This window comes from Pezoporus occidentalis, unplaced genomic scaffold (assembly GCF_034315485.1).
Source record: "Pezoporus occidentalis ecotype Australia unplaced genomic scaffold, CSIRO_AGI_Poc_V1 ctg241, whole genome shotgun sequence".
NCBI lineage: Eukaryota > Metazoa > Chordata > Aves > Psittaciformes > Psittacidae > Pezoporus > Pezoporus occidentalis.
Window position 1 is genome coordinate 344564 of NW_026914297.1, and position 27234 is coordinate 371797.

A 27234-nucleotide genomic window follows, 5' to 3' on the forward strand; every position below is an offset into this window, starting at 1 on the left:
AAAACACACAGTGGGGATAAGCTGAAGTGTCCCCAAAACCGGGTCAACAGCACCCACCTCTGAAGGGCATCAGTGGTACCACGCTTGCAGAAGGGACTGGGCTGTTGAGTTAAGGAACAGCTTTTCCTGAGGAAGCAGAGGTTCACTGCCCATGGATATGTCTGTGCTTACACCTGAGGAGGTTGGTGGTGGTGCAGGATGGCCAACGTGTGTCCATCCGACAGTGAAACACACAGGGATGCTCTGGTAGCAGAGACACAGCTGCCTCCAGGAGCTTTTCAAAGGCCAAACACCTAGGCCGGACTGAATGGAAGAGATCTGGACACTGAAATCCCCATGGCAGCACCCCTCGCATCCCTCCCAGAGGCACCATGGCCCAGCTGGAGCTGAGCTGTCCCTGAGGCATGACCAGAATTGATCATCCCCAAATGTTTCGGGTTCTTTTTCATTCACAAGCTTATATTTACACAGGGACCATTTACATTTCCTGAAGCATATGGAAGCACAGGAAGAGCTGGCCAGCAGAGCCCTGAAGGCACAGTTGCTACCTGAGCACAAGGACCTATTTCTGTGGAGAGGGCAGAACCATGCCAGGAATGGTCTCTGCTGCAGGCTGAGCCCTCCCGCCCGCTGCCTCTTCCCAAGCTCTATTCCTTTACATAAGCAGCGCAGGCTTTTATAGACCTGACTCACAAACCTCCCCACCTCAGTAATATTTTAGAGTAAATTTAGCACTGGTGATACACGCCTGACCCAGAGGGAACTCCATTTATAGCACAGCAGGGAAATATCCACATCTACCCCCTTCGGCACTCGGCCTGGCTACTTGGGTGCCTCAATTCCCCTGTGCTGGAAGGTGGGGGAGCACACGGGGGTGTTCCCACCCGGACACAGGCACCCAAACATCTTTGGTCCCAAATGAAAGGTGAGGACGATTGGCCTCGCTTCCAAGAACCTTGCATCAGGCAGATGGGGATGGGTAAGGAAGGTAAGACCCAAACCGACATCGGGAGGGGTGAAAGCCTTCCTGCTCCCAGCGCTCGGGGAGAAGCACACTGTGCTCCCACACCAAAGCGGCTAGCAGTGGGTTTCCAGCTCTCCATGTAGCTTTGGTTGATGAGCTTCGAGCCACCCCGGGACCCCCTTCGTGGACTTCAAAGCCAGGAGAGGCGTTTTCTGTTAAAGAGATCAAAATGAGACCAAAACTGCATTCCTGTGCTTGAAAAGTCCACCTGGAGCCAAACACGGATGAAGCAAGAGAGGAGATTCTGATGGGGAGACAAAGGTAAAGCAGCACAGGATGCAAGGCCAAAATGGGCACGACTGCAGAAGACCTCTCAGAATCACAGCACAGGCTGACCCCGTTATCTGCTGGCCAGACACTAACTCATTCACAGGGCGCAAAGCGAAGACGACGAGCAAATAACCCACAATGAGAACTGCAAATGCTGCTTCAAAGGCTTTAAAGAGGGACTTTAATTGTGGCCAGACTTCAGCGCTCTCAAAACTGGGTTAGCAAAGCCTCAGGGTCCCATCAGCACAGAGAGCAAAGGAGGGCTGCCACGGCACGGAGGTGAAACGAGGGATGAGCAGCAGCACACACGGTTGTAACGGGCTGAGCCGGCTTGCAGAGGAACATGAAGGCAGGAGGAGGCTCTGAGTGTTTAATGAGATGCTGAAGCCCAAGTGCTGGCAGCACTCTGGTACCTGCAGACCCCGGTTCTGGCATGCAGCAGATGTAAACACCTCCTGGAAACACTGGGGCTTCTCTTCAACCAGTCAGGAACCAAGTCCACGCAGCAGCGCATCTCCCACGTTCAGGCAAGGGGAAAACAAAGGCACTCCTGTCTCTGCCTATGAATTCCTAATGGAGCGCTCAGCTCCCTTTCAGCAGGAAATCTGCTCATGGAATTGCACCAGAACGAAAGGAGCAGAGCGTGGCTCATCCATAATGCAGGAACACCCACTGCGCCCGAGCTTGGCAGGAAGGGCAGCGGGTTTCAGTATGAACAACAGTATTCTGGGAGGCGGATGGTTAAAAATATGTCTCTTACGCCTGTGCCACTATAAATTATTGACTGCACAGGGAGCTGGAAAAAGGGATGCAGCTCCATTAACAATGTAGCTTCTAATCCAAACGAAGATGGAATTTTATGCACCACTTATTGCCAGCGCTGCAACTGGAGAGACCAACTGCACTTCCCAGCACGGCCTTACCATTTCCACAAGTTTTTGGAGTTTCTCTCTCTAGCTTGAAGCATTCAAAGCTTTCCCTTGAGAAAGCACATGGTCATTCCTGAATATTTAGTAGGCACATTAAGGATATGGAAAACTACCTCTGCTTTAAAGCAGCACTGCAGGCACGGCACAACAGCCGAGAGCTACCTCCCTCCATCCCAGCCTCACGCAGGTGGACAGGAATGATGCTGCCAGGCAGATTCTGTTGAGAATCCCAGCCTGGTTTGGGTTGAAGGGACCTTAAAGCTCACCCAGTTCCAACCCCTGTCACAGGCAGGGACCCCTTCCACCAGAGCAGCTTGCTCCAAGCCTGTGTCCAACCTGGCCTTGAACACTGCCAGGGATGGGGCAGTCACAGCTTCTCTGGGCACCCTGTGCCAGCGCCTCAGCACCCTCACAGGGAAGAGCTTCTGCCTAAGAGCTCATCTCAGTCTCCCCTCTGGCAGGTTAAAGCCATTCCCTTTGTCCTGTCCCTACATCCCTTGTCCAAAGCCCCTCGCCATCTTCCTTCCTTTTAGCCACTGGGAGCTGCCCTAAGGTTTCCCTGGAGCCTTCTCTTCCCCAGGCTGAACGAGCCCAGCTCTCTCAGCCTGGCTCCATAGGAAGTAAATAAGAGAGCACCAACAGCAACCCCACCAGATACAGACGGGTCCTTCAGGCATGATGCTGCCTGGTCTGAACACCCAGGGATGGAGGGGGTTCAGGCTGCAGAGGTGCTACAAAACTACAGGACACAACAGAACAGAGAGCTTTTACAATTGCTCGTACCATGCTCCAAGTACCTACTTTCTTTTGGCGTTTGTGTTGTGATTGGAGGAGCAGGGGAAAAAGAAGCTATTAAACTACCAAATCTCTTCAAATCAACATCAGTCAACGCAGCAGTTTTGGGGTGCTGTTGGGAATTGAATGTTTTCTGCTAAGGATACATAGAAAATTTGGTAAAGCTTACCTCTACAGAGCACCATCCTTGTTCCATCTGAAAGTCTTGACTGCATTCAGGCCTTTCCAATGCAGATGCTTGAAATGGAAGCAGAGGAGTCCAGGTCTGCACATACAGGCAGGAGGAAACACATCCCATCACACCAAGGATTTGGGGCCAGGAAACGCTCCATCACATCTGATATTTGGTACCCAAACAGAGAAACACACTATTCCTTTTGTCCAGTGTCAACCCTAAGCTGGAGAAATGAATATTGTCTGCATCTTCCCTGAGGTTTAGGTAAGCAAAGACTGTCAGGGGGAAAGAACCAAACACCTTGCTTAGAATTCTAATTTATTATTAAATTACATATCAAAGCTTTTTTTTTAATACACAGAGAATGCACAATAGGTGAGAACAAAAATAATTACAATAGTTACAATAAAATAAGTTTCAAGAAGCTGTATGGAAAGCAAAATATCAGAAAGTGCAATCAGTTACAGGGGTCTGGACTGGGATACTTTGTGAGAAAGGGGTTTGGTTTCTGTCTTGGGTGTTGACTCAAACTGCTGCCTTCACTCAGTAGGAGACAGACCAACAGCCACTTGGGCATTCCCAACTGAGAGCATCACCACCGGTTTCACATACCCAGCTGACAGAAGAGACACAGGGCACCAAGAGGACTTGTCACCTAGGATATGGCTCAGTTTTGGCTCGGAATGTCTTTCACTGGAGCCTCCTGTGCTGCACGGTGCTCCACAGGCCCACTGCTCTGAAGGATTTCACGATCTGGCACTGCTCTAAGGGGGTCTGGAATTACTTCCTTCTTCAGAGCAATACAGCTTTTACCTCTCCTCCTGTGTCAAATGAAAGCTTGGGGGAGAAAAAAAATGTAAAAGTAGGAAAAGGCTCTGCATTAAGTGATCTTGGGACACAAGCTGCTGTGGTCAGGCGGCTAAAAGAGCTGCGACTACACACACTGCACAGTCAGAGGTGGTGGACCAGGCTCCAGTCCCTGTGCAGCAGCTTTGGGGGGAGCTTCAGGAATGCAGCTCCGCAGGGGACAAGCTCTGGACAAGCTCTCTGAAGCATTCACATCACCCAGAACTCTAGTGCTGCTCTTTTGCTTGCAACATCCAGGGAGGAACTGACTCTTTCTTCTCACAACAACCTTAAGAGCGCTGAAAGGAAGGACTTCTAAAACTACAAATGAGAAATGCAAGTTGATTATTCCATGTAACGAATCCAGCAGGAATTTATACCACACCTCTATATGCAAAAGCTCCTGGAATCACTATCATGCCTTCCCAGGAAGGACATGCTCTTGTATTACCAGCAGCCCCCACTGCTGGGTCCCAAAGCCTCCCCCTTTGCTCAGGCTTGCTCCCACGCAGGGCTGGGGGGTAAGTTATGGCTGAGATTTAGAGTGCGTGTGGGAAATGTGCCCTGTAGAAATACTCTGGATTTCCTCACGTCATTTCAATGCCTTAGCAGTAATTTTCTTAGCACAATTCTGTTTGGTTGAGTTACAGAACTGCAGCTTTGCCAGGAATTGCACAAATGAGACTTGAACCGCGTTTTTTCCCCTTACAGCAAGAGGAACCACACAGAAGGAAAAGCTCAGAGAACATAGTTAGCAACAGGAGACGTACAAGCCTGTATTTTGAGATTTGAGATGAAAAACTACAATCCACTGTTTTCATTTTACAGCCCATTGCTCCAGCTTACAGCTTCATGTATTAGAGATGTCCAGGAGAATTAGTGAGTCTTTCCCCTCTGCTCTATGTGAGCACAGCAGAGAGCAAACCTGCCTGCTCACATTGCTAGGGCACTACCAGGAGATGATAAAGGGGGAACTACAAGGTTAATTAAATGTATTATTCACCACAAATAAAAACCATGGAGGGGCTGCCAACACCGAAACCATTTCCAGTAAAGCTTTATCAGAGAGAATGCAGTATATTTTGGTTATTTTATACTAAAATATATCAGTTCCTCCATTACATTTTCATAACATGAAAAATCAGTTGTTTACATATTTATTATAATCTACATTTTCTCCATAGCAGCTTTTTCACACAGTAAGATTAAATATATGCACCAAATCATCAATGAAGTCCAGCAAAAAGGCTGTTATCAGAGTAAATAAATGAATTTCTTTACGGTACTGCAGATCTTATATTGCCAACTATAGAGCAACCACATCCCACAAATCCTAAACAGAGGCACGACTGCTGATCAGGGTCCCTCAGGATGGTGAAGGAATCAAAGAGAAAGCACTGGGAGAAGAGGTTTGATCTCCCAGTGCAGAGATTCATTAATAAACCTCCTTTATCCATGCAGGTTTTTCATAAAGCCCTTTCATGAACACTTCAAACCAGGAGCATTCCCAAATCAACCGGATCATCACCCTTTATGTAAAATACAGCCCCACAGGTTTACATGTAGCAGTCCAAATGCTTTCCAACCCCAACGAGGACCGATTAGAAAGCCTTTGTGGACTTTTTAGCACAAAGTATTAGTCTGCAAATAAACCTTCCAATGCACACAAACAGTTTAGGTGCAACAGTGTGGGTTTTTCACACTACATAGGCAGGAGCCTTTACTCCCTCCAAAAGAAACTGCACAGACACTATAAAAAGCAGTAGAAAATTGTGTCTGTCCCACCAGACTCTGTTCCAGAAGAGAACTCGGAGACTATTTGACATTTGTGGGTAATGATATACATGAAATCTGTTAGGAGCACTGTAAATTGATTGTGAAAAGAGTTAAAAGTTCTTGGAAAGCTATTTCAGTGCCTCGGTTTGAATTTCTTGAGTTATGATATGACAGATGGAAAAGAGCTGTTGAAAGAACAGGAAAATCTGTAATTCGTGAATGTGCAATATCAAAGCCATTCCTGACGTCAGCTCTGTTCAGGGATGGCAACACAACAGGATTCATGGTGCATGTCTGGAGGGAAAAAGGCTTTTTCTCTCCCCAGATACTGGTAAATAATACTTGTTTTACTGTTCATACATTCAGATTTTTACTATGAGGTGTTATGTCCCTAAGTTTCACACGCAGACCCATCTGCCTCAGGTAGAACCATCATAATTCTCATTTCCAATTGGCATTTAGGTTATATCCTACTTACAGTGTAAAAATAATAATGCTATTAGAATAACTTTATCTAAATTACAATATAGACTTTTCAAACTGCTTATCGTGTCTTTATAAAGACCTTTATGATGCCAGCCAAAATCAAAGTATTTACACCCAAAAGACTATTTTTAGGTGGAACTCATGTTTGGTCACTTCTTAGATGACTGAACACTACAGTAAACAGCTGCTAGGACACTGTGCTCCCTTTTTACAAAGGGGGACTCATTAGTCCCTTTAAAGCCACAAGAAACCTTACAACTCTTCCTCAGAGGGTAATTTATTCATATCCTGTGCAAAAAGTGAACTAAAGAACCCTTTCTGTTTGTTTCTTTACTTTGAGGAATTTGTGTGAAGCACAGTTTTCACAGCACAAATGATGCAGACATAACTATCTCAACCATGAGTTAAAAAAAGGATTACAGAACATGTATTTAGTAGTAAAGCAACCTGATGGCTTAAAGCTGCAATATTCTTCTCACAGGGCAAAAGTGTTCAGTATTGTGCTTGGCCTATGGGGGAAAACAGGTTTCCTGCTGAGTTTCCACCCGAGGCAAGCATAATGATGATCTTCTACTTACAAGCCAACAACAGACCTCCCCAGCACTGCTGAGCACAGAAGTTTTTCCACCTGTTCTGGTAAGCGTCCCGTATTTACTTACCTTGCAGTGAAAAGGGGAATGAAAGACAAACAAATCCCACCAAATTTAAACCAAAGGAAGATGTATGGCAGGGAAGGAGGAACACCGCAGCTTCAACCCAAACCCAGTGTCACAGTCCACCATCATAAGCTCTAGACATCATGCTGATGCTCCCAGCCGTGATGAGCAGGCTGTTGGAAGTCTGTCGCTTCCCCCACTCACTTTTCATTGACTGAGGGGGGGAAAGGGTTGGTGGTGATGAGTTTAGCAAAGTCCATCGAGGAACATCCATCAATGGAAAGCATACAGCAGCAGTAGGATGGTACAGATGCCAATAATGCCACCCAAGATGAGGGAATCCCGTCGTTTCCGAAGGTTGATCCTTTGAATCAGGCTGTTCACTGCTGGAAACCGATCTTTAAGGAGTCTGAGTCAAGGGCATATCAGAAAACACTTGACTTCTTAACTAACAAGCCCCAAAGTCTGCATGTAGAAACCCCAACAGTACAGCACACAGAAATGCAGAACTTCTCCAAAGCTGAAAAAGGCAGACACAGTAATAAATCTCCACTAATAATCAAAGAAATGGGCGAACAGAACAGCTTAGAGCTCACATGAACACAGAATTCATCACCTAAATTACCAGCATTTGATGTAATTTAATCTCCAGTAGGTGAGGCTTAGTTACTTTCAATAACTGTGTTTAAATAAGTATGAAAAAAATATGGGGCAGTTACATAAAACATCTGTGGAATGTATTTAATGGAATTCTGCTACTGGCGAAGGGAACAACCAAAGGCATTTGACTGAGAAAATCATGCACATTGCGTGACTATGCACTGCTCAAGGATAGCACATAAGGATGAACTCCTACTGTAAAATCATAAAGATGTAAAACTGTCTTTTAATGTACAAAATAAAACTGCCAACAAGATAATAAATTTCAGAGGTTCATGTCTTTGGAACCAAGAATCTTTAAGGCCAAAGATTATTGAACCATTTTTGTTCTTGCCAGTTGCTAAGAACTGTAATGAAACTTATGGGTTACCAAGATCCATCTCTTCAGGATGTAATCTGTCTAATCAAATGACGTTAATGTTATTCCTTCTTGTCATAAGGGCCCAAAGAACAAGTGGGAAAAGGACAAACATTTATGACTTGACAATCTGGCACATTCTTTAGCCATGAGCACAGAATATGAAGAGAAACCAAGGAGCCAAAATCTTAACATCTCCAAGACTGTGACAAGGCAAGAGGTCATGAATACTCAGCTGTAAACCATAACAAGAAGCAATGTATGCCAAGCTTCAGCTCTGGACAGTCTTAAAAGCAAAAAGCAAGAAGTGAAATCACTTTTACAAAACCACACAACAGGGAAGGCCATAAAATGCTGCTGCAAATCTCCACCTGAAAATCAAGCTACACTGATTTATATGCAGTATTCAAATTTGAGTAAAACCAACTTACTCACCACATCCCTCTTTAAGACGCTTCAGTCATCATCCAGCCACTGACATCGCAAAGCATTTTGATTCCCAAATGACAAGAGTGAAAAATTGTACTATACCTCTTCTTCTGCACTGGCAGCACAGTATTTTAGGGAAGGATACTAGCCAAGGTATTCATCTTGCTTTGTATTGACTTCAACATCCCTCTCTGCGAAGTCATATTTTCTTTAGTTGCCATGGCAATGCTGGAGAAAGAAGAAGAGTGGATCAAGTTGTTGGTGCTAAGAATAATCTAGAGCTAAAACAAGAAGAAAGCAAGAAGGCAAGGCTTCTTTAGAGAACAATGAATGAGGTGAAGCCATATGAATGAAACCACATTTTCCCCATTAATCTCTACCTTTTACACTACGATTTCTCTTTTTAGATAACCTATTAACAACTGCAAACACTGACATTTCTTGAAACAGGCTGGGGTTTGACATATCTCTGCCAGCTCAAAAAACAGCACTACATTACAACCAAACCTAAAAGTACTCTTCTGGCATAAGCTTTACATTCAGAAGTTTGTTTAATCACAGAAGCCCCATACTTACTCTGTCATATGAAAGTTCTTGTCTGCCATCAGGGGATGATGGCTACAGAAGTATTAAGCAAATAAAAGCTGACTCACAGTTACAAATCAATTTGCAAAGTGAACGTGCTGGTTGAGAGGAGATATTAAGTGCAGTTTGAGACCTGACACAGCTCATATAGCTTCACACAGAAGGTTTCTGGACAACCAAGCTGGGCCATACAGTCATAAGCAAACAGAATGTTGGGATCTACTTGCTTTGACTCCAGAGTAATACTGCCCCCTGACTCCAGGGAAGCGGTGAAGGTTGGATACTCCTGTGTTAACATCTCTTCACAGCAAGCCCAACCTGTTTTCCATAAGCTGGAGCTGAGGGAGCTGGTGTATAATGAAATCATATCAAACGCTGCTTCCAGCAAAGCACAGATGAGAGAGATTTCTGGTCCTAATTAAGAATATTATCCATGCATATGTAAGTTTTATACTCCATTTCTTTACTAATACGTGGTCTAGCTGCATGTACTGGTAGGAAAAGTCACACAGACAAATTGTACTTGTTCGCTCACCAGGCACAGAACGGGTGCTCCCAATGCTTTTATAGCAAAGATTGGTTGCTAAAACTTACTTCAAGTTTCTCTGGGAGCACAACACTTGCAATGAGCAGCTCTGGATCTGGTGTTCCAGTGCCTTCTCTGCTAGGACACTGCAGCCAGTTTCACGGGAACAGCAGGCCAAATCCAGCAGAGCCAAGCCTAACAACTGCCCTTCAAGTCTTACAGCAAAAGGTCACGATCACAGTTCACAAACATCTTCACCAAGAAAACAGCCTGGATCAATGATCCCTAAAGCGTTTCTGGAGCAATGAGCTCCTCTGGGCTCTCTTCCATTATATCTGCCTACTCCATCTCAAGTAGCCCTCGATAGAGGATCTTTAGCCTTCCCATAACGTGCCAGGCAAACTTTCAGGGGGAAAAAAAAGAAAGACGAGGAAAAGGACCACCACCTCTTCAGGTGGAAGCTGCCCTTTCCAACCAGCTTTGTCCATAAAAACTAAGGGCTCACCAAGCCAAAGACTAAGTGTTATAATAGGTATGATTTTGGTTTCAGCAGTAGAAGAATACCTTGGCAAGCAAGACAAGCTCATCACATAAACCTATGTGAGAGAGAGGGGCCAGCAGGGCCAGCTGATGTCTCTGGTAGCTTTCAGGTCACAAAAAATACTCTTCCAAGAGCTCTATATAGAGAATTCTTTTAAATAGAACAACATGCATTGACAGGGCAGATCAATATATTATTTTAAGCTTATTTTAGCATTCTGGTAAATTTGGATATGCATTTAGGAAATTGAAGATTCATCAGTCATAAAGAGACTACGAACAGTTTGATAACATGTAGGCAAAGCCCTGGCATTTTCTATAAGATTTAACATTTTAATACAATGTTGATGTATTAGCTTTAAAAAAATAAACATAAAAAGGGAAGTTTTAGGGCAGAAGTAGGAAAAACCTTCAAGCTTTTTTTATTTACAGCTGGCTACTTAGTACTTTTTTCTTGTATGTTTTTGAAGCGCCACATAAGCACAAAGGGAAAATGAAACTGATGGTTAACTGGAAGTGACAGGACTTGCAGTCACCTCCTTGATGTTTATAAAGGGGTTGCCAGCATGTGCAAAAACAACAGAAGAAAGTCTATAAAGCTTCTTCTCTTAGACTGTGTGTGCTTGTTCCTGTGGATACAATAACTCATCTACTGTAGCTGATTTTCACTACATGGGACAGCCTTTTCAGGACTAAAATTAGTAGAAATGAAAGTGAAAATTAGATTAGAGGAGAAAAGAAGGATCAAACCATTGCCTACCTATGAGTATACAAAGAAAAGCAGCTAAGAGAAGGTGCTAACAGATATCATGAACAGAGAATAAACAGCTGTATATCAGCATAGAAAAAGCAGTTACCATCAAAGGCTGAAAAAGGCTACAAGATTAGAATAGCAAGTACATCAAATCATATCACCTGTGAGAAGATACAGCATTTGATAGATTATATACAACTCAGCATACAGCTATTTTAGTCCTCTAAAAAGCATCAAACTCACAAACCCATTACATTTGCTATTGAGCACTCGGGATACTTCACTAGGAACCAAGCTGGAAAACAAAACACTTTCCTAGCTGCACACAGGAAAGCTCGCTCAGTAACCCAGAGCTTACCTTATACCACCACACTGACTTGATACTTGTCCAGATGAAGTTTTAATACAGCATTGCCCAAAGCACTCCTGAATTAAGCCACATGGTTTTTGAAGATGCATCCAATGACTCATTAAGGTATCCATTAATTTACAGAAGTGAAAATACAGGATGAGTGCCAGGATATAAAGTGTTCCTGAGACACCTCCAAAATGCCTTTAGAAGTTGTTATTACAGATTATCACAGAACACAAGGTTCCTGCTTTAACATCGGAGAAGTGAGGCTGCCTACTTCATATAAAGAGGCAGTAACTGTTTAAGTTTACATATTACAGGATTGGAACCCTCTTCACTTCTTTTATCCATCACTTAGAAAAAAGGGCTAAGTTTTACTGAAGGGCTCAGAGGATAAAAGCCTGCAGTGATTATAATTTTTAGTATGATACGGTCTAGTAATGAAATGTAATTGTGATCTCCATGAACAAGAGCTTAACTGGATTCTAGCTACCACGAACAAGTCAAAACTGAAGCAAAAAGCACTGTTCTTCATGTATAATTAGATTATTTAAAATATGAGCTGGTTTGCCTAAGCCTTTATATCTGTAAATGAAACTATTAAGCTCAACAGCTATCAGAAAACACCCAGCTTCTGGGGAGTAGTCCTCCGACTGGTCTTGTACAGCCTTAAGTACTGCAGCTTCCTCATATCCTTCATTAGCCAGTTTTGGGTTCATTCCCATCCCTAACATATGCTCATTGACTTACTGTTGCCATTTGTTCACTGACAAATGCATTTTAAAGAAAATTAATCATATTCTTCCCATTCACAACATTGGCCCCGTTTACTTACTCAGCACCATGATCTCCCCACATTAATATGTTTTTCTCACTCTAGGAAACTTCTACACAGTGCTAAGGATAAAAGATTAAATGATTTTCACTGGAATCAAGATGACCCCGATTTAACGTTTCAGTTGGAAGCCAGCAGGAACTGTTCTCAGTGCTGCACTGGCCTCAACTACTAGAGTTGGGTGCAAACCAAGTTTCTAAAACCAGATGGCATCCTGCTCTCTATATTTAACACTAAACCACGGCTGAAGTACAATATTAAAGACTGCTGCATTACCGGAGAGATCTCCTCTAGGTAAGCCCCAGGTCACAGCCACAAAGAGCCCACTCATCTCCACCGCACATCAGCAGGAGCATCTCAAACTCCTGTGCTTGCAGCTAGATTTCCTCAGAATTCCACTTATATTTCAAGTTTATCTTGGAATGGTCAGTAGTGCTGGGGGTATGTGAGCAACTTCCAAAGTAAAACAACTGCTATTTGTGTTTAGTTTGCAGTTTTGGCTGGCATGGAAAAGTACAGAGTGCTAAATGCTTCCAGCCATTACCACAGTCAAACCAGTCTAACGCGCAGAGATACACCTTTAATGCTCCTTGACTTGGAAGCAAAGTGTTTTTACCTAGACAAATGTCCGAGCTGTTAGGCTGAGGAAGCTGGGGCTGTTCAGCCTGGAGAAAAGAAGGCTGCGTGGAGACCTCATAGCAGCCTTCCAGTATCTGAAGGGGGCCTATAGGGATGGTGGGGATGGACTCTTCATTAGGGACTGTAGTGACAGGACAAGGGGTGACGGGTTCAAACTGAAACAGGGGAAGTTTAGATTGGATATAAGGAGGAAATTCTTTCCTGTTAGGGTGGTGAGGCACTGGAATAGGTTGCCCAGGGAGGTTGTGAATGCTCCATCCCTGGCAGTGTTCAAGGCCAGGCTGGACGAAGTCTTGGGTGAGGTGGTTTAGTGTAAGGTGTCCCTGCCCATGGCAGGGGGGTTGGAACTTTATGATCTTAATGTCCTTTCCAATCTTAACTATTCTATGATGCTATGATTTACACCCCATGTAGCAGCCACACACATACCGGACATTACACCAACTGGAACGTACCCAGAAGTCAGCTCTTTGCTGCATTCATTGAGTCAGCTCAGCCAAATCCACACTGATGAACTAGAACAAAGCTCTAAAGGAACAAGGCCTGTTTTTTAAAATCAAATAATTTATGTATTACTGGAACTTGGGCTTCATTTTGTACTCCATGAATCATACTTGCTCATTTGAATTCATGACAACATTTATGATTAAGGGAATGGACTCTGTGACTCTGCATAGAAATGGAAGCTCTGGTTTTAAATTGCTACAAATTCTGATTATATCACTTCTTTGTGTATACATACTTGTATCTACAAATACCAGTGTATACAGGTGTATATAACCACACAATCTTTCAAATTACTTTAAAGACTGTTGTGTCTTTTGATGAAGCTCAAGATGAAAACAAAGGGAATATTTCCTCAGACACTGTGGCAAGGCTCTTCTGAAAATAGCCAGCACTCAAAACCTAACTCTTGCCTTTCCATTCCGTAAAGTCAAGGATCAGTGCAAGTGATTTTTCTCCTTTTATTAAATCCTAGTTGTAACCTAAAGAAATACCCCAAACAAATAAGGAGGTTTTTTAATTAAGTCTATGGGATTAGTCTGGGAGCCGTGCAATCTGTAATATCCAAACACTGACACATCAGCCTGAATTAGGCCTCAGAAACAGTATTACAATAAAACCTTCAGAACTTGTCACAGGGTGCATGCAAAACGATACAAAACCCTCAAACTGGGCCAGCCTAAAAATGTAAATTGTTGGAAAAAAAGAAATAAATTGTTTGCTATTTTGGAAAAGTGATAATGTTTGAAAATGAAACCCCCAAAACACAAAGCATATTAAACAAAATCTATGCTTCTATCTATATCTGGCCAAGAGAAGCGAGCACTGTTCCAGAAGAACTGCAGTACAAAGTATCACATCCCACTCGTTTCTGGAAAGAAATCTGCTGCAGTAAGAACCCAAATCACATAATCCATTTAAAAATGGATTAACAGTTCAGCACTATCAAAACATCTGGAAGGACAGCCCTACTCATCACTGGAGTTACTGAATCACCTCAGCTTAGGTGCCCGTATATTATCTTGCACGTATGCTTGCTCCCGTGGTGGAACCACACAGAGGAAGAGTCAATTTTGGCATCTTTTCAGTCCTCTACAGAGAGTTAGAGGAAGGGTTTCACCATCAGTGCTAACTGCAGTGGCTGGCAGTGGGGTCACTGGTATGCAGCTTGGCAAAAGAAGCCTCTGGCCACAGGAAAATGCTTTCCAGGCTTTGGGATCGCTGCTTAATAATAACCCCTAAAAAAATACAAAATGATTTCTTGACTTCCTGAATTGCACCCAAATAATGAGTAATGAAGCAGATGTAAGCCTTGAAGACAGAGCAGTATTAGTAGCCAGAACAAGCTAATTACATCTCACTTCACCCAAGGAATCTGCATTCAAACAGCTTCCCCCGCACAATTCCCTCTTTTATTTGGTTTACAATAGATAAAGCAATTGATGGTCCCAAGTTGGGTAAATTTCTATCTGCAAATTCACTTCAAATGCAGCAGGGTTTACCATCAGTTAATATCGTACCTGAATACTTGCAATCATTGGGGATGACAAGAAAAAGAGTAAAACAAAAGAATTCACCTGGTTTCAATAGCTGGAATTGAATTAAGACGTTATAAATGAAATTACTTCTCCTGCTCAATGGAGTCACTAAATGACATCTTTGCCTACAAAAAGGTATGTAGAATTTTTGGCAACTACAACAAGAATTTAATTTACTTTAGATAATAAATACTGCAACAAGGGGGGCTGAAATCCAGCCTCTTAAACATTAGGGTTCCTTTATTAACAGAAGGAATGCTTTCAGTAAACAGCACCAAGGAGCTCTGACCCAAGCGATGCGAGTTGGGATTATTACTACTTGAGAAGCAGCCACTTGAAGTCAACCACAGGACTGCAGCTCATACAAATGAAACTCAAAGCAGTTTGAAACCAGCCTGGATACCTGATGTCACCACAGAGCTTCTGAGTAGACTCGAAACTGATGGAAGAACCAAGGTAGGCATTCAGGCAAGTGCCCTGCTTCACGCTCCAGTCTGCCACAGCTACATTCCCTTGCACAGGTAAATCAACACAGAGGTTCCCTCATCACACACAGTCTCAGCTTCTCTGATGACATTTAATCAACAAGCTAAGTGCTCAAATTAGAAAATGCAAGTAATTTTGCAGGATATTAAGCTTAATAAATCACCATATGCTGTTTAATGCTCTAGTTAGTAGAGTGGTAGCACGTAAGAGATTCAACAAATGTTGAGCATTTTTACAAGAAGGAGATGTAGGGCTACAAGTATGGCAAAAAGGAAGAGGAATTTTGATCAGGAAAAGCCTAGAACAAAGTAAAACAAATAGTGACAACAACTGTGCTAAATTTGGCAAATACCTTTATGAGGCTGAGGTGAGATTACACCCACATCGTTCTCACCATTTCTGGTTCATCACAGCACATTAATGTAGCTTAACACATTCTTCCACCATGCTAATTAGACTGAGCCTACTGTGTGTACTTAAGCTAGCCAGCCCTTAATGGACACAGAGCCTCGCTGCACTTCTAATTACTCTCCTTGATCACTTATGCCAGTACATGCATTATCTGAAAGCTTCTCTTGTTTTCTTTCTTCCTTTATTTTTTGAAAAGCAATAATCTAAAATTTAGACTCCTTAACTTGGGCACTCTGAAATACTGGTCTGCAAAATCCCAGAGTTCAGCAGAACTTGGGAAGGGCACAGATGAGACAACTCATTTGTGATACTGTGGTCTAAAATTCCTAGATCAGTTAGAGAAGGTATCACTTAAGTATTCAAACCACGTAAAAAAAACCACCCAAAGATAACTATACAACAGAAAAAACCTCTTAAGCCCTTGTGGTAAGAGCCCTTATCTGTATCAGCTGCACAGCAGCACGCTGAATACATTGATGGATTACAGAAAATCCCTTTGTTGAAGAGTGTCTATGAGAAGAAACATCTTGACTACAGGAATAGCCCTGAACAGCTCAACCTGACATTCATTCTGCTCAGTCAGTCTCTGTGTTTTTGTAGGGGCTATTCACCCTTGAATAGAAATGTAGATTTTCTAAACTAAGATAAATAAAATATTTGAGCAACATAATTATTTCAAAATTGAACAATAATAAAACCCCCAAACAAAAATAATCCCACCACGTCACTGTACTATTACCCAGGAGCTGCGAACAATACAGGTATTGTACAAATGAAATGACTGATAGCTTTAGACACAATTCAGTGCAAATGCCAATTGTGCATAAAATAATGAAAATGACTCCGTTCACTCCTACCTTATTGTTTCTTCTATCAGTCGATCTGAGCTGAAAGCCAAAGGAAAAAAGAAATAAGGTTAAAAAAAGGAACAAACATTAAGTATTATTGTAGATTATTAAATCAAGGGTCACCATAACACAAACCTTAACAGATTCACCCTTACAATGGCTTATTTCACTGTTTGCTACTACACAGATTTGGTATAGCTAATAGGAGCCTTTGGGGAAGACAGGCAGTGTTCCTCAGGAGCAGCATTCCTACCTGTACGCAAGAGCAGATGCTCCATGATTCATGGCTAATGAACGTTAACTTAACCTGATGTGCACCAGATGCCCAGGAGAGTTTGGAAATGAGTACTGGGGAAGAAAGAATCTAATTTTATTGCTTTTTAATCCTGGCCGTTCCTGCTTACCCCTTCAAAAACCCTAATTACCAACAGAAGCTGAGACTTGGTTCCAAGTAATAGCATCTCAGAACACTGCTGCAGAACTGGTTTACCAAACACTGGTTTATGGTGGTTAGAGGCAAGTTCTTTCTATAGTAATAGCAGTTGGATGAGAAGAAAGTGAAGCTTATGGGAAACAGAATACACACCATCTGTAAGAAAAAGACCCTGATAACATGCATCCCCCTTCCCTCTCACTGCCTCACATCAATTGAGTTCTATGAGCACTGCTGGGAAAAGGACAGCCTAAAATACAGCACCAGAGAGAACATGTCACTTAAACACGGATGTGTGAGATCGGAATGGCAAACGAGATCCTCAGAAGACTGGAGCAATTCCTCTTTTTCTCTGCTCAAGTTCTTATAGACAGGTTTATAATCACAGTTTAAAACATATCTTGTTACAGCAATCAATATCGCAAATGTAACACTGACACAGAATAGGTTGAGTGCATCCCTGCTTCCCATACTGTGGAAACAACGATACATCCCTACAATTGCTCAGTTTACCACAGACTTAGGCAAACCTGTGTAGAATAACTGAATAAAAAAAAAAAAAAGAGTTTGCAGTTTAAGAAGGAAATCAATTTGACAAAAAGGAGTTCTGTGTTGCACTGCATATTGCTTCCAGTATGAAAGCAGAATTTACTGCTGCCAAACTAAAAGGATTAAAAGACACTGAAAGAGTATGACAGTCTGCATCGTCCATCCTCCCTGTTCCAAGTGTTCTGCCACCTCAGGAAGGGAAGGAAAGGGAAGGTACCAACAGCCTCTGACTCAGCTGGAGCTGCCCGATTTGGAACTTTTCTTCTACCCACAGAAATTCTGGAGATCCCTCCACACCTCCAGCTGCAGGCACAGTGAAGGAGCACGTTGTGCTGTGCGTGCATGAGTGTGTAAGCTGTATGGGGGGGGGGGGGGGGGGGGGGGGGGAGATGCTAACAGCATGTCCTTATTTGTCTGTGAAAAGCAGCGAAAACAAAAGTTGCTATTTCAGTCTAGTCCAGGGCTTGAAATATGGAGACAGCATACAGAGCACTAAAAATATTTTGCCTGATTTTAAGTTGAGAGGAACTCAACTGGGGCAGCAAATGCTGAACGCACTGGAACTGGAACACTCTGGGCTCCCCAAACAAAGCCACGCTCCAAAGATTCACATCAGTCGCAAGTACATCAGTTGAATCAAATAAAAGCATTTGCATTCACAGTGTGGTATTTACCACTGGCAGAGAGAAGTAAAACACCATGGTTCTGTACACAAAATAGTAGAAGGAGATTCAAGTCTCACAGCATCCGATGATGTCCCAAGGCAGCAGCAAAGCGATGCATTAAAATTTCCACAATCGCTGATTCTCAAAGATACAAAATTCAACTGAGCATTTGCCTTTCAAACATAGGCAGCCTCTAACAGACAAGTGTATTATGTGGGAAGTGCATAAAAATAAACTGCAAAAGCATCAGAAAACAGCCTGAAAAGCAAGAACAGTGCACAAGAAGGCACCCTTTTTAAAATGAAAAACAAAAAGGTATCAAGAGCCTTGCTGGAAATGAGTTACTAAAATTCTGTGGAACAGAACATTGCTAGAACAGTGCTATTAAAAAACAACCTGCCATCACCAGCATCACCAGCTCCTTGTCCATTTAACTGATGAAATCATAGTACGTTCATGTTGATGAGCTGAAGATGACAGGGATGTTGAACACATTCGGAGACCTCAAGTGAACTAGGATGTTCTCCAACGTTTTCAGAGCACAAAAAATTAGGCTTACCAGTTTGCAGCAGACACTCACTGCTTTTTATGTTAGCGAAAGCTGTAGTTAGGCAGTTTTATTAGAGCCATAACCACAAAAAGTAGTTAAAAGCTTCAGATTCAACTGTATTATACCACATTATTTTTTATATAGGCATGTATGGATGCACATATATAAAAATAAACCGTGGAAACGTGGCTACCTTTAAAATGATGACAGGTAGAATAAAAATGTACAAACGCAGTAATAAACAGTTCTCAACAGCAACAAAAGCAGACAGATGCAAATGCCAACACAAGGCATTGAACGGGAACCTGAAGTCACAAGATCAATGCTTCCCGAGTGACGTGGCGGTCACGCCAACTGTTTCAAAGGATGAGATGCATATGGATTCTCTTCAGAATGACTGATGTGCAGTAAGGGCAGACTGAACTAAGTTCTGAAGTTGAATGCTTCCTGTCCAAGTTCAGTTTAAGCAGATGCTTGAGGCTTTTCTAAAGGCACTCACGCAGAACCTCAAAGTCCTTCCAACTTCTTGGCAAATACAGCCTGTAGCTTTCACTTAGAGCAACACCCAGACAGAAGCAGTTTGTTTCATCATTGTGTATTTCATAACCATAGAAATTAACAGTCAGATTGAAGGGAGATGAGGAACACAAAGTACAACAGAGAGCCAAGGGAAGATCGCAGATCGCTGACTAATAATAACCTGTTTTACACAAATAGAAGATGCTCTCACAGCTATGAATAATGAACATTTCAAACTGTTTGACAGAATAAAAAATATCACTGAAAGAGGTAATTTTGCTTAACTCACATTCAAAACACTACAAAAAGAGGCTCTTTAAAAACAAATAAAATCTCTTGACTTTGTTGTTCTGCTTTCCAAGCAAAGACAACCAATCCAGTGGACATCACCTTATGCACATCCAAGTAAGCAAGCGATGGTTTTGGGCAGTATTAATCTGATCTGCCATCTGTTCCGATCCATTATGCACTTTCACCTGTCGAGACAGATGGCACTTTGACAAAGCCATTGCAAAATACTATCTGAAAAGAATGCTGAAGGATGCTGAGGCAATCACCTCCTGTAATAAATGACACAAGTCCACAGTCGCAGTCATGCGTGTTGTCATCAGGCCTCTGTGCAACTGCTCTTTTCAGAAGATTGTGTAGTTTGTCATTGAAATATGCAGACAGGTTAATTAATCCAAAGGAGAAATGCAGTGAAATAGGCCTCTAGGATAGAAAATGAGCCTGTCCCTCACATCAAGCTTTTACAACTAAAGGAGGCATTTTCTGATTTGTTTTTCTTAAGCAATTTTCTATGCCAGTAATTAGAATTCAGTCATACATATGATTACTCAGGTAAGGACTGTGCTTCTCCCACATCCATAGATTTTGCTGCTGACTTAACTGGTTAGATACCAGTACAAGCACCTGTCAGAGAAATAAAGTAGAGCAGTAACACTCATCTGCACACAACTCATTTCTCAATGCACTTTAAACCCTTCAGATGAAATTAGGGGCAACATTATCATAAAGAATAATTTTAAAGGATATGGGAAAACCCCTGTAGAATAAACTCATCTTAGCACTCGATAACTCTTCTCTTACTTTCATTAGGAATAATTACAGAAATCATAATTTTACATTGTTCTAACTGCAAAATCAATCACTAGCACCAGGGAACATGGAGCTTCCAGCAGTGCAAATATTGCAAAACATATTTGATACTCTAATGCAAATAAAGAGATTATGATGAAGCAAATCAGACTTCTACAGTCAGTTATTTCCACCATAGTAGTAATTCCTAACCCACAAGGGAAAGAAACACTGTGCAGACACACCAAAAACCCACACACCAACTCATTTTTTTCCGCTTGCCATTAATATATCTCATCATCTAAAAAATCTGAAGATTTAAAAACTGAAGCAGAAGAACGTAAAGCATTCTGTGGTAACAAACAAGATACTCCAGATTTTGTAAGACTTGTCTTAGCTCGATTCAATTTAGTGTTGAAGAGTGAATTCCACTGGAGCTGCTTAGCTACTCTGAACAGTCTTCTACAGCTGCTAATGAGGACAAGAATTGGTATAGAAGCCTATTACTGACTGGGAACCAGCACAAGAGCATGGTGAGCCAAACATGCCATGGGACTACAGCACTCAAAACCAAAGACATGAGGCAAGATGGGTATTTTCAGGGATGAACAGTTTGCTACAGAAATCATTCTGAAAGCAGAGAAAGGTTCAAATCCTGACAAAAACTGATGTCTTTTGCGGGTTCCCTTTGTACGTTAATCAAAGCATAAACCTAAATGCTAAGGAGGTGTAATGTTGGTTGCAGTAGGTAAGGTGAAAAAGGAGCCTACAACAATCAAACATACCAAACCTACAACAAACCAAACATACCATACAAACATAAACCTTAAGTCAATGTATAGATTTGCCCCAAAGGAACAATACATTAACAACAACATCACACCTACAAACTCTCAACACATAAATAAACTTATTTCTGCACATCACTGTGCTGGGGAGTCTGACACTCAGGAACCACTTTTAATAAGAATGAGGAATAGCTGCAAAATTGGAAACACAACAAAAAAGCACAATGGCACAACATCCCATGGCTTTTAATCAATGCAAATAATTTGTTACATCTAGAGTGAAAGGCACTGGAACACAACCCATTGCTCTAGGCAGGAGTTAACTAACATTATTTGGTGTTGAATTTCTTTCCAGATGGTTCATGTGTACCTTGTATATGAGGAAAGAACACATCCAAGAGACATGCTTTTCACTGTAGGGAAGAATCTGCCAAAAGATTTCCAGGAAAATGACCTGGTGAAACCTACTCCTTCCAACCTACAATCCTATGACACAAAATTCACTAAGAATTGGACTCTTAGCTCCAGCACTAAGTAAATGCCTTGACAGCTTCTCAATTCCAACAATCTGGGTTTAAGATAAACTAACATAAGTACTTTCTTTACAGCCGCCTAACCTCTGTAAACATGTCTACAGATGCACCATAACCACTGAAAAGATGAGTTGTTCTAACTCAGTTTAAAGATCAACTTCATGGATGCCAGCAAATACCAAGCGATGCTCTCCCTTTGCAGGGGGATCCCTAAACACAGCGATCCACCCTCACAGCTCCAGGAACACCAACATGTTGTTCCTCCTGGATTTCCAAAGGGTACATCCTGCACCTCCACTAAACCCCATTGACTTGTCTGGGAATTATTAACAAGAGTGAAAGAAATGTTTCTGTAAAAACAGGAGGTAGCCAAGAAAGCTCTTTGGCACATTTAAAGACTACTGGGGAGAGAGCCTGATGCCTGAGAGTCCCAAGAGGGTGAGCAGCAGCAATACTTCTTCCTTTCAAGCAAATCTATACGGAAATAAGAGCCTTCTCCATAATCTGCAGCATACAGTTTACCCAAAGAATGCAGTTAAGAACTTAAAATGAAAACAGTTCCTATCATCTAAATGAAGTGCAGGAGCTGGTTGCCTATTAGTAAGCACACGACCAAGGCCAGGATGGCACCAACTGCCACATAATGAGGTTTCTAGAGGCTCTCTATTCATGGTTGTGAAAGTTCCTGGATAGATTGACCCTCCCATATAATTGCTCCATATTACCCATAGGAACAAAGTTAAATGAACTGAGAAGGGCAGGCCTTACTGTAAGTCATTATCAGTAACCACAACTGTCAGAATAATTCCAGTAACTTACTAATGGACTATATCGGCATTTCCTCAAACTTTACATGCTGCATGAAGAACCAGCCTTCAGGGGGAGTGCTGTTTTCATTATTCCCTCCAGTTTAAAACACAGAATTTAGACTATACCTTTAACTAAAAGGAAAACCCCTCAACACACAGCAGCACAGCATTCAACACCCAACACCGATCTGTTGGAAAATGAGCTTTACCAAGACAATCAGCCGTTACTCATTTGTTGAGCACACACAGACGAGTTAGATGCACAACTTGCAAGGAACACAAGCTGTCTGTCATCTGCACAGTAACAAAGAGGTTGTGTTGCTTTTTCAGTTTCTGCTTTTTGATTAAAGCTAGACAAAGCTAAAAACCCTGTCCTACTCCTCACACACCAAGTAACCAAGAAAAGAGAACACGAGGGGAGAACGTCTTCTAGAAGAGCCCCATCATATAAACAGCTTTGTAATGAATCTCATCTTAATTTCCAGTGAAGCTAACACAGAAATGAGTTATCCCTAGGATGACAACCCTGAAATACCCACTGATAGATATTTATTCCACTTCCTGACTGCGTCTTCACCTGCTGTGGTTTTGAGGGTTTCTTTGGTACATGTAGGAAGCTATATGGCTTTCATCCAGGACTTGGCTGAAGTATCTCATGTTACAACTATCTACCTGCCCATTTACTGAGTTTCAGAAACTGATGCTTCAAACTGCAAATTTAACTGTCAACATAACAAACACCAGTGGTTCAGAATTTGAAGTGCAAACTACTTTTAAACCATCCTCAATCCAAATTAAGGATGCAATTCATTGACAGGTAAAGATCTCCACATTCTTCTTCTGACCCAATTGTGTTTCGAGGCTTGCCTTCTTACCTAAGTCTGATGCTAAGATGCATTCTTCCAGAAGTGTGACTCTATGCAATACAAACAAGTCTCTCAAGTGAGATGAAAGCACTCTGCATCTTTCACTTGACAACAAAACTAAGGTCCTTGAAAGGTTTTAAGCAAAATTTCATTACCAGGCTAAACCAGGCGTGCTTTAGTGGGAATTTGGCCCTACTCCTGCTTACCACCATGGATTATGTACCCTCAGCAGATGGGAGTCAACGTTTTCTATCAAACCACCGGTAAAGCAACACACTAAGATATCTGCAGAGCCTACCATTCAGCAGCCAAGGATGATGAGGACCTCAGCCTGATGCATTAGCACAAACATGCAAAATAAACAGACTCAAGCATGACATTTATACAGCAATGTGGTAACTTTCCAGCTGTACACTCTGTATTTGAGAAAAATGGAAATAATCACTATTTAACATACCCATACACATCAAACAAAAGTCAACAGCTTGTTTTCACTGGCGTTCCAATAGCAAATAATAAGCAAGCACTTCAGGCCTGAAAGAATAAAGTAGTACACAGCCACACTGGCAAAAAAATGACATGCTGCATTGGAATCACAAGTGATTCTCAGATTCCACCAAAGAGGTGCTGTAAAACTCCACAGTCATTGATTCTGTTCAAAAGATACACCTACTTTTCAGAACAACCCATGTAAGAAGGACTTCAGTTCTTGTCAAAGTCCTAATTTCAATACAGACCTTGGGAGGGGGAAGCTGTCCTAGTTAAGAAACAGTGTTGAAAGGAAAGCTAAAAAACAAAACATGCATCACAGATCTGTTTATTTCTGAAACCAGCAAGAAACTTCAGAAGCAGACACAGAGCTCTGGAGTTTGAAGCGTGGTTTTGTATCTCTCCCTCTCCCCACATCAAGGGCATAGTGTGGTTTCTAAGGCAAAGCCCAGAACTGAGAACCAGAGCCAAGTTTTAGTCCCAACCACCCTTCTTTCCATGGTATATTCAGGTAATCCTTTCACACTGTGTCGTGAGGGTTTGTTCTATAGTTCCTGTAGAGATCAGGCAGAGTTTCCTAGGGGTACAGTTAGACATACTGAGGTATAAAACATATCACAACAGTCATCAACGGCAGGGAAATCGTTGATTGCAGCATTTTTTAAAGCAATCCAACTCTAAAGGAAAGCATGCAAATAAACCTTGTGAGATGGATTTACCCTCTGGTCTAGGGTTTTGGGGTAGGTTTGTTTCTTAAAGCCCTAAACACAGCACAGGAAGATGAAAAGCACTACTTGATTTTACCCTAATGAAGCTTCACCTATTTTTAGAAAGTTATGAAGTGCTTGGCTGATTTTCACGTTCTTATATTAAGTTATTTATAAATAATAACAACACTCAGGAGAGCATCTTCCTTCACTGCCTTCAGGCTTTGAACCTCCTCAAATTCTCATTAAACTACTTCAATAACTTCCTCACAGAGTTTTCTAATTACAGCCACGTAACAAGCAGTGAAGTTCCTGGGTTTTTCTTCCAGAAGTTGGGAACTGTCTCCCTCATTGAGCATTATCTACTATTAGAATAAGAAAATAGACAAGGCGTTCTCAGTCTGGTGTCGTGGTTAAGTATATGATATGCCCAAATCTTGTATTCAGCATGGGATTGTAACAGGGAAGCCAATCCTGCTATTTAGGAAGTGGCTTTGTGTCATTCTGCCATGAATCTTCAAGAGACAGAGGTTCTGCCAGCATGTTTGGAGATAAAACCCATTCAATCCCATTCAGAGATAAGGCAAAAGCAAGGAATCACTGGTGCACAACTGCAATTCAGAGAACTGTTCAGCAATAGGAGACAGAGCAGAATGAGAAAACAGAATTGTATTTCCAAACAGGATTACAGGACAAGTTGTGCATCTTAAGTCAGCTTTTCCAATACTAAAAATCCTCCTTGTTCAAATCCCTTCCTTGAAAACCACTTTATTTGTGCTGCTGTCGGACAGAGCGTAAAGCCCTGCCTAAAAAGCCCATGTTATGGATAGAGATAACAGTCCTGGCTTTCCTGGGGTGCTGAGAGACAGATTAAACATGAGGGGTCAAGAAAGTCTGCGCCCCTTTCATGTGATACTCCCCCTGCAATTGGAAGTGAAGATGGGGATGGAAGGGGAGGCAACAGCAGTACTCTGGCTCTAATTCAACACTGAAGGTCCACCGAAATCCACAGGAACCTAGGCAGCAACAGCACGGTGAATGGAAATCAGAGTGTGAAGAGCAGGGATAACAAAAGGAAATTAAGGTAGAAAACTAGTTGCTTTTCCCCAGAACATCAACACACCTCTAATCAAAACCCCTGTGAAGTGTCTCCATATCTCATTAAGCTGACTTCTCTGTGCAAAGCAGTACTGAAGTGAGGATCTGTAAGCAACATCAGTATTTAGAGGAAAAATGGTCAACAAGTCACTCCCTCTATTAAGATCTGGACTGCATTACGAAGTTGGAAAGCAGTTTCCTGGTCATTATTCTCAACTGATGGTGGCAGTTTCTGCCCAAACAACAACAGGAAACCTGAAACAGTTCTGCTGACACATGAATTGCAATAATAGTAATGATAATATTTAGCACTCCAGAGCACTTCACATATATGAAGCACTGCACAAACATTAGTTTATCCTAATCATCTCCATGAATCAGGTATGTATTATTAATAGCACCATTACACAAGTGCTGCAGATTCCCGTTATTTGTTTTGCTCACTTCTCTTATTCCTCTTTCCCATACAGAACACATCCCTCTGTTTGCTCTCCTCCTTTTCTCCTTCAACATTTCTCACCCATCTCTTCTGGTCCCCCTACCCTCTGATCCAGTGCTATATTTTAAGCCACACAGGAGTGGTTTATGTCCTTAGCTAAGGAACACTTGAGCAGGTTCATCTCATCTACCTGCATCACACCTCATAATTCTGAGCTGAAATCTTTTTTACCAGACAGACTGATAGCCTGCACAGAGACACCCACCAGAAACACGTAGTCATCTGTCAGCAATTAGAACCACAGCTCATGATCCGGGCACCTCTTTACCACCAGCCTCTTCTTTTGGAGGAGGACAGATGTCTAGTTTTTGAGCGTGGACCTGAGTAACAAAGTAATAGTTGTACAGTGGCCCTACAATGGCAGAACAAACGCACTCCAGCAAATGCTGCTGACCACTGAAGTGGTTTAATTTTCAGCTAGTTTTGCAATGAATTCATCATAGGGAAAAAAATCTGTAATTCCTATCTAAACCTTAGAAGCCCTCATCAATTTTTACACAAATTCATCCCTATCACCTCATAGGGTATCATTCACCTCCAATAAAAGCACCAACACAAGGGCAATTTTCAATTGCATACACACAATACTGCTAATTTAATCAAACACATCAGTCCTTTTTCTACTGTCACTCATCAACAACTGCAGACTTTCTCAGGGCAAACACTAAGCTGGCTCTTTCCTCTGAGGCAGCACTTTTCAGGGCAGTTTTTCAAGCGCTAAGCTAGACCTCTTCATCAAAATTGTTTTCTTTAGGTAGAAAACAGTATTACAAGAAAATGGATGACTTGTTTATCTCCCTGGCCAAAAGCATACAAACAGAGAAGACGAGACAAACACCTTCACTGAATGGCACAGACCCAAGAAAACAAGCATCCAAACAGCAACTGCAAACATGACCACGCTAGACTTGGTATTTAGTACCTGACACAACAAAAGGTATGAGGTATCAGGTAAAAAAATTATCAGGGCATCAATATTTGATGAAATCTGTATTCCAGCCTCATTTCAATTTAGTTTATTACAAAATGTAAGCATTACTGGTTTTATCTCCAGAGACAGCTAAAACTGTTCTTGAGCTATCTGTATAGAAGTGGGAAACTGAGCAACTTAGAAACTTTACTCATCCACAGCCAACTACATTTCTAGATAAATCTCCTTTTCCAATAAAACTCAGACTCAGCTGACTTACAGAATGAATTGAGGCATCAGCAAAGCTCTCCACTGAAGAG

At 42.0% G+C, this 27234-nt stretch overlaps 1 protein-coding gene across 2 annotated transcripts in view; it reads right to left on the reverse strand.

Moving 5' to 3' along the window:
- Positions 1–5080: 5080 nt before the first annotated feature.
- GOSR1 (golgi SNAP receptor complex member 1) overlaps positions 5081–27234 on the reverse strand; it is a 28489-nt gene continuing 6335 nt past the window's right edge. For both annotated transcript variants that reach the window (XM_062622402.1, XM_062622401.1), the window contains exons 7-9: positions 16432–16461; positions 8550–8632; positions 5081–7355 (exon numbers count right to left, since the gene is read on the reverse strand). In XM_062622402.1, coding sequence (XP_062478386.1) covers positions 7231–7355; positions 8550–8632; positions 16432–16461 — 238 coding nt within the window. In that variant the 3' untranslated portion in view covers positions 5081–7230. The remainder of the gene's footprint in view (positions 7356–8549; positions 8633–16431; positions 16462–27234) is intronic.